The sequence below is a fragment of the Nicotiana sylvestris genome, chromosome 8, assembly GCF_000393655.2.
Source record: "Nicotiana sylvestris chromosome 8, ASM39365v2, whole genome shotgun sequence".
Classification (NCBI taxonomy): domain Eukaryota; kingdom Viridiplantae; phylum Streptophyta; class Magnoliopsida; order Solanales; family Solanaceae; genus Nicotiana; species Nicotiana sylvestris.
In genome coordinates this window covers 151,317,445-151,325,663 of record NC_091064.1, presented here as the reverse complement: position 1 = coordinate 151,325,663, position 8,219 = coordinate 151,317,445, and the positions used below count along the sequence as shown (strand labels likewise).

The 8,219-nt window shown below is 42.3% G+C and overlaps 1 protein-coding gene across 2 annotated transcripts; it reads left to right on the top strand.

The window, feature by feature from the left end:
• The first annotated feature begins 3,631 nt into the window (after nucleotides 1-3,631).
• LOC104211754 (uncharacterized) lies at nucleotides 3,632-7,945 on the top strand. Of its 2 annotated transcripts, XM_009760878.2 has the most exons (6): nucleotides 3,632-3,778; nucleotides 3,886-3,955; nucleotides 4,037-4,104; nucleotides 5,706-5,767; nucleotides 6,391-6,668; nucleotides 7,560-7,945. In XM_009760878.2, the coding sequence occupies exons 4-6, from the start codon at nucleotides 5,712-5,714 to the stop codon at nucleotides 7,613-7,615; spliced, it is 390 nt and encodes a 129-aa protein (XP_009759180.1). In that variant the 5' UTR covers nucleotides 3,632-3,778; nucleotides 3,886-3,955; nucleotides 4,037-4,104; nucleotides 5,706-5,711; the 3' UTR covers nucleotides 7,616-7,945. The 2 variants fall into 2 exon arrangements, with proteins under 2 accessions (XP_009759180.1, XP_009759162.1); XM_009760860.2 differs by lacking the exons at nucleotides 3,632-3,778; nucleotides 3,886-3,955; nucleotides 4,037-4,104 and adding an exon at nucleotides 4,138-5,053.
• The last annotated feature ends 274 nt before the right edge of the window (nucleotides 7,946-8,219 follow it).

The following is an 8,219-nucleotide window of genomic DNA, read 5'->3' as shown; positions in this document are numbered from 1 at the left end:
CTTCCCAATGCGTTTTTCAATGGGCAGGGGCCCGATGTATTTTTGTTGCAGCCGAGGGTCATGGGTCCTTTCTGCAAACAAGTACTGCTTTGGGATGCGTAGCATTACTTTGTCCCCTGGTTGATGTTGGGAAAAGCAACGCTGTTGTTCGGTGAACCTTTTTGCCCGCTCTTGGGCCCTTGTGAGATAGCTCCGCACTATCTCCATGTTGCGCTCCCATTCGCTCGAGAAGTTGGCAGCTCGAGGAGATTTCGGCATGGTTGATGCATTCACCGTCTGCGGGAGAAGCGGTTGCTGTCCGGTAACAATTTCAAAAGGGCTTTTGTTTGTATGATGGCTCTTTTGAGAATTGAAACACAGTTGAGCAGCATCCAGGAGCTTCACCCAATGCTTTTGTGATCCGGTTGCGAAGTTGCGGAGATATTCCTCCAGCATGTCATCGAACCGGTCTGTCTGGCCATCCGATGGTGGATGGATGGATGTGTTGTGACTCAATGTTGACCCAAAGCACCTGAAGAGGTGGGTCCAAAAGTTGCTAGTGAAGCGTGAGTCGCGCCTACTAACAATGTTCTTGGGCAGGCCCCAATGTTTGACAATGTGCGAGAAGAAGAGTCGAGCTGTATCTTCTGCTGAGATGTTTTGCGGGGCTGCTATGAAAGTTGCATAGTCTGAGAATTGATCTATGACAACCATGATGGATGCAAGATTGCCGACTTGGGGCAATCCCGTGATGAATCTGAGGGAAACACTTTCCCATGGTCTCTGAGGGACATGTAATGGCTGCGAGGGTCCCGGCTGTGATGAGTGATCCGACTTGTCCTTGTGGCATGGCTGACAAGTCTCCACACGATGATGAGCGTCACCAGTCTTTTGAGGCCGATGACATGATGACTGATTGTTGCTGCGAAGGGTAGCCTGAACCTGAGGTTCATGTCTGTTGACTACCTTCTCCAACTGCATGGCCGAGATGTTTTCAGCGGCCATCTTTATGGGAAAGCATGGTATGGTGCAGGGCTTGGCCCCGTTTTCTCCCATCATCAGGAGCATGTTGGCAAATGGTACTGGAATGGTGTTGGTTTGCCTCATGAAATCCAAACCCACTATGATGTCGAAGTCATCTATGATTGCGATGCGCAGGTCGATGCTTCCTTTGTATGGGCCAAGTTTCACTGGGACATTTGTAGCTGTTCCACCCAATGTCTGAGGTGGTGAGTTGATAGCCTTGACGCGGCCTTTGCTCTTTTGTACCACAAGACCTAGGCGCTCTACTTGCGTTGATGACAAGTAGTTATGGGTGGCACCCGTGTCTATCAATGCGTGAAGGGGCTTGCCGTTCACTTTCAATTCGACGAACATTAGGGTCCTCGCTTGCTTAGGAGGTCCTTCGTCCATCTTTTCTTTCCCTTTCCTGGTGATCGGGACTGATGTTTTCTTAGGAGGACATGCACTGGTCCCCGCTAAGGCATGAGGGATAGAGCCAACAATTGCATTGAAGGCGCCTACCTGGTCGTCGTCTGATGAGTCTGATGTGTCTAACTCATCCTCGACCGTCTGATGAGCATTGACCTTGATGTTTGGGCATTCATTGTTCCAATGTGCCCCACCGCAATGACGGCATTCTGAGGGAGGCTTTCTCCCCTGATTGTTGTTGATGGATGCAGCACTGTTGCTGTTGGAGGGAGGAGTCTTAGTTTTGGATGCACTCCGATCTCCCCCACTTTTGCTTGGGCCACCATTGCTGGGATGGTGCCCGTTGGATCCTCCTCGGACAGACGGCTGGGGCCTGTCGTTCTGAGTTCCCAAATGATAATCGCCAAGGCATTCTGCAGCTTGAATGGCCTTGGGCAGGGTGTCTACCCGTTGTCGCTGTAGTTCCATACGGGCATGAGGTTTCAAACCTTCTATGAATGCGAAGAGTTTGTCTTTGTCCCCCATGTCGCGTATGTTTAGCATGAGTGCGGAGAATTCGCGCACGTACTCCCTCACTGATCTGGTGTGGCGGAGGTCCCGTAGCTTTCTCCTTGCATTGTATTCCACATTTTCGGGAAAGAACTGCAGGCGTATGGCTACCTTCAATTCGTCCCATGTCTGAAGAGTATCTTCACCGGCCTTGATGGCTTCGTGTTTGACCCGCCACCAAAGTTTGGCATCGCCCTGAAGATACATGGCAGCAGTCGCTACCTTTTTGGATTCCTCCAAATGGCCCACGGCATCGAAGTATTGTTCGATGTCGAAGATGAAGTTTTCCACTTCTTTAGCATCCCGAGATCCGTCGTATGGCTTTGGCTCCGGTATCTTAAGCTTTTGTGGAATGGGGGTGAGGTTTGCTGCACCCCTGATGTGATGATCGCCTTCCCGAAGTAGGCTCTGTAAGGCAGCATTGACAACGTTGAGCTTGTCAGTCAAGTCGTTTATGGTTTGCTGCATGGCAGTTAGTCTGTCTGCCTCATGTTGCTGATGGGCCAAATCGTCGGCACGCTCCTGTTGGAGGTCCTCAAATTTGCCATGAATATTGGCAGTTTCAATGGCTACCGTTTGTCGGTCCTCGTCGGAGTCACGACTGATGTTTGCAATGTCATTTTCGGCCTGCCGCATTCGGCGGTCCAGGTCGTCCAACCTTTGCACTAGGTTGTTGCTTTGATCAGGCACCGTTTCTACGATGGGTCGTAATCGGTCAACCGTCTCCTCTAGGGATGCTAGACGCTCCCCATGATTCACCATGGTCAGAAATGGTGATGATGGCAAATGTTTTCCCTCGTCCGATGTCGAGCCTAGGCTCTGATACCAACTGTTACGCAACGCCTTCCTGATGATCTTTGGAAGGGCAACGTAAGGCTAAGCAACCGATGTCAGTGCGGTTGCTGTCCGCCAATGAGGTCCTCGCCGCACGCTAGACTAGATTGTCAGTGCCGTGCGGGAAAACCAATGTCGTGGGCAATTGCGGAAGCTTGAGAGAGAATTGGGTTTTGAATGCTGATGATGATTTTATTGATGACTGAAAATGATGATTACAATGATGTGGTGTCGAGGGGGAGAGACACCAGAAAATGCTGATTGAAATGTTTGATTGTTTGGTCCCCCTTAATAATGCTTAAAAAAAATAAACCAACATGACAAGACTAGTCCTAATAAAGCTGTAGAAGCACACTGAAATGAAAATGATGAAAACTAGTCTATGATTACAATGAAAAGGACTTAGATTATTACAAGGAAAAACTAAGTCCGATGGCAGCATCTTTGTCTTGCGGGTCTGCGCGCGCGTTGCTGTGGGCGCGCGCGACACTTGATGTGCTGGCCTGAGGCTGGGCACTGGTGCTTGGCATCAGGGTCTGTGCGCGAGGCGCTGTTGGAATGGGCCTGCAGCTGGGCGCTGGCGAGGCATCAGGATCTGCGCGCGCGGCATTGTCAGGGCGCGCGGCGCTGTTGTCAATGGCCAGCCCTTGGGCGCTGGCGAGAGGCATCGGTGGGGCGACAGAGGCACATGCGCGCTTGTCACTTGGCGCAGCCAAGACCACGGGGCCGACCATGGCGCTAGGCATTGTGAGGCTTGCTAGGCCGCCATGGGGCGCGGCCAAGGGGTCATGGGGCATGTCTGGAAAGCAGCCCATGACAGTACTTCTGCAGCTTCATCTCTCACTCTCTCTCAGCAAAAGGGGTTTTCTCCCACTCTTACTAATAATTATCCATCCAATTCCCTGAAATCTCTAGAATCTATCCTTAAATCCCAAATGTAAACCGATATCTAGAGCCCTAAACAGAAATTATATTCTCAAATTAGGTATGTGTTTGAATCCTAAATTCTTTTGGGTGGTACATGCAACTAGCGAGAATGATTATTTCTTCAATTTCACCTTTAATTTCTCTAACCCATTTGAAAATATACAGGAATCGAGGTATTTTTTCTTGATAGCCATCGCCTAAAGCCCTTTCTCAGTGTCGACTGCTCTTTCGCTGGGTAAGTTAAAAACTTCTTTCCCAAAATAAGGCTCAATCATATACCCCAAATAAGGCTCCTCTTCTCTCACTTTGAACACAGACGAGAAAGTTCCCAAACCCAGGTGCTCTCCCCAAATCCCTAAATCCAACACAAGTGACTTTTGCTATGTAAGTTTTTTGACGCCTTTTTTGTAAATCTTTTTCTACTATCCTTGATTGTGTTAAAATTTGGTTCTTCAATTAAATTCGTTTTGGTTTTATCCATCACAAAGCGGGAGGGCTTTGTGATTGACAATCTGAACAGAATCTAGAGCACCTTCTGCAGACTTATAGTTGTCAATGAAATTTTTTTAAAGAAACAATTGGGGCTGAAAAACCATAAAGCTTGTTCTGGATCTGTCTCGCAAGTTTCAGTGTCTTCTTTCATCTATTTGGGATCTACCAAAGCAGAATAGAAAAGTAAAGTTGTACATTGAGCACGTTTTTCGGGAAATTTGGTCGATATATCTGCTTCGATTGCTTTTGCAGTACATCGGATTCTTTAGTTTCCTGTTTGGTGTGTCCTTATTTTTTCAATTTTGTGGAAGCTGACTGGAAAAGTTATGTTATTGATTAATGTATGCTTATTTATTCATGACTGCCTTGACTAAGTACAACGAGAAAGATTAAGGGGAATGACCCTCTTTCTTGATCCTTGTAATAAGGTGACATTTTTTATTCTTGCAAATGGAAAAGGTACAGAAATCTCGTGCTTAATTTTCTAATCCCACTATATTGATCATTCATTTCTTTGCATTTTAAATATTCTATCTCTTGAGTGATTAATTAACCCAAAAAATACAAACTTCCCTTGCTTGCATAAAAAGTTGAGACTTATCTAAAACCTTCTCTCTGATGACTTTCTTCAACCTTTTTTTTTGCGGTTATCATCAATCGAATTGTTAGTTTATGTCCTTAAATTAGTAATAGGATATATGAAGTTGGAATTTGGCACTCAAAGATAGTGCAGGGAAGCGCAGCCTGTTGTAATGACTGAGTGCAGTTAAATTTTGACCAGGAACTTGCTCCACCCAACATCAATAGAGACATATTAATGTTGATCTTTAATTGCTTTATGGTATTTTACCAAGTTTGATCGACATGGATGCTTTCTGTTAATTCTGTTTCATGGCATAGTGGAAGTGTGAGATATTTTGTCAAATTTGCTAGGTCTAGTTTAGAGCCATCTGATAATTATGATGTATTGAATGTTGAAATTTTGCTTAGTCATTGTTTTCCTTATATTATTTGTTAGTGTATTGTTGTTGCTTTTTTGATGTATTTTTCTAGTTTTATTATTTTGATTCCTTACCCTAATAAAGCACATACCTTGTCTTTAGCTATATAGAACTTAGTTGCAGAGAGGACAGAGGCGGAGGAAATTTCCGTTAGTGTTTCTAGTTTCATATCTTCCCTGAAGTAATCACCTACTAACAACAAATCATGTTTCATTTGCAATGCCTTCTAGCTCTCTTACTCGTTGCTTTTGCTTTTCAGTATTTTTATTTTTATTTTTTGAGCTAAAGATGGTTAGTCCATTCTCTACCCCAGGGTAGGGCTAAGTACACAATACCCTACTTGTGGTATTGTACTGGGTTGTTGTTGTCGAAAGATGGTTAGCCCTTGCAAGTTTATCAATCTTCAATTAAATACTTTTTTTGCAGATCATTATGGAAAAAAGAAACCATCTTTCAAGTTTATCAATCTTCAATTAAATACTTTTTTTGCAGATCATTATGGAAAAAAGTTACTGCTATTGCTTGAATTTGCAACTGCAATTAACACTACACTGGTAAGTGTTGCTGCTATTGCTTGAATCTAGAAATGACAAGTTAACCATGGCTTTGCATTGCGATAAATTTACTTTATCCAAGTTTGGATTTGCAGTAATTGTTCACTTATATCAAGTTTGATATTCTTCTTTAGTTGAATTAGAATTGGGTAATTTGTGCCAGCTGGCCATATAATGAAGGTTTCAAGCTTATTATATTTTTTTAGAATTTCTCAGTTTGGAAATATCATAAGATAGTAGAGGAATGCTCTACACTTGTCATCGTACAGTTCAATGGTCAGGTGACAATAGTTAATTAGATCACAATCTCATATATGCCTCAATAATTCTTCTTTATTATTTATTTAATATAGAATAACGAATGCAATCATCTCTAGTTTGAGAAAATTAATATTTGTGTGCCACCATTGCTTTTCTGGCAGATTCTTGTGTTTGATATTAAATTAAATATAACAAGTTTTAGTTGGTGGTTATATATCATATTTAATGCTACTTGTGCTGCTAAAATAATCTCCTCTCTGCAATTGTGGTTGTGACAATAGAAAATAAATTATCTGGAGTCTAATCTAGTCAAAACATATATTCTGCTTAAAAGATCTTGAGTTTATTTGATGTGCTATCAGTTTAATCGATGCTACTGATGAGAGGATGCAACAAAAAATGGAAGAAATGGAAGAGAGGATGGAACAAAGAATGCTGGAAAAATTCAATGCACAAAAGGATGCTATGGAACAAGAAATTACAGTGAACGTCGTCGCACGTCTTCAACGTCTCAACCCCGATTTGCAACTTGATCCTAACATGCTAATGTTCAGTGCTCGTGCATCTGGAGAAGTTTTCTCTACACAACAAGCTGCTATTCAACTAATCAATCGTCCAACTGCTTGCAGTTACAATCAAGGTTAGTCTGTACCAAATGTTACACCTCTTCTCTTTCTTCTTCTTCTCCTCTTTTCTTTTTATGTTGCTTCTTCTACCACTGTGCTCTCTCTCTCTCTCTCTATCTATCTATGGCAATGTTTTTTTACTAGTTTTAAAGGAGATTTATGGTGGAGAAAGAGGGGTTGTTTGTGGAGTCATTTTAAGGGAGTTTTGGCTGCGTTTTGGAGTTGTTTCAGGGTCGATTCTAGATGGGGCTCACGCTGGTTTTCAGCTGGCTTCTCGGCTGGTTTTGCTGTGTTTTTGGGTTGGTTTGGGAAGTAGAATTGCTGAATTTTGCAGCAGCTTTAAGAAGGTGATTGTTACAGCTGTTTTGCTGCTTTTTAGCAGCTTTTCAGCTGGCTTTTTAGCAGCTGTTTTGCTACTGATTTCTTGTGAAACCTATGTTTTGTTTCTCCATGTCAAGGAACCAAACACATATCCCTGTGTTGGTGCAACCACCTTGAAGTTCGCTGTAAAATTTATCTTATGGTAATATCTAGTGAAGGCTAATCTTCGCGGCACCACAGTGACATTGACACGCGTTGGTGCAAAGACAACTGCCTTGTGAATGCTTCTTGTTTTTCCCACGTTATAAACAGTTCGAGATACTGAAGATGTGCTTCTGAGATTTGATTTTTGGTACTGTGATGGAGGGATAATTTAGTCCATTTGGTGATGCAAAGGTTTGATCACAGGTGATATTGTCCCTTGTAATCAGATGTAAAGATTTTTCATCATAACCAAAAAGCTAGTAAACTCAAGCAAGTTATTTCAGTCATGTCCTTTTCTTTTTACGTAGCACTTTATGCTATGAGCATTCCTAGACCGGATTCTCTTGAAGGGCAATGACTTTATTTATCCTCTTTTGTAGGTGGTGTAGATCAAGAAATGGAAGATGGAGGCAATGAAGATCTTGAAGGGCAATGACTTTATTTATCCTCTTTTGTAGGTGGTGTAGATCAAGAAATGGAAGATGGAGGCAATGAAGATCTAGACCTTACATAAGATGAATTTTGAATTGCTATTAGAACGGTTTTCCATGCGTTACCATAGACCAATTTTTCAGTAGTATAATGTCTTCTCCCATTTTTTTCTTTTCTTTAAGGTTGAGATCAGAGGTAATTATTGTTTTAGATGTGGTTGACTCTCTTAGTCGTGTGATATTTGGGGAATTTATTCGTGCTTGTAAGTTATAAGGATTTGCTCACTGATTGTTATAAAAGATAAACAATATAAAAAGGAATAGAAATTACATAACTAGTCTGCGCATTATATGAATGGATGAGAATTTGTATTAACATCCGGGAGAATACCCTTTATGTACTGAGCGCTATCTTAGTGCTTGGTATTTTGTAATTTATAAAACTTTAGTTTCTCATTTTAAAAGTATGTGGTACAAAAATGGCTTAATTTCATTAATAGATGTCTACATTGTGGAATTGAGATATTTTATAGAAAAGTGACCATGTTGGACAATAAACATTTCCCTCTTTGACTAGTATAGTATTATTGTATTTTCGTTTGATGCACT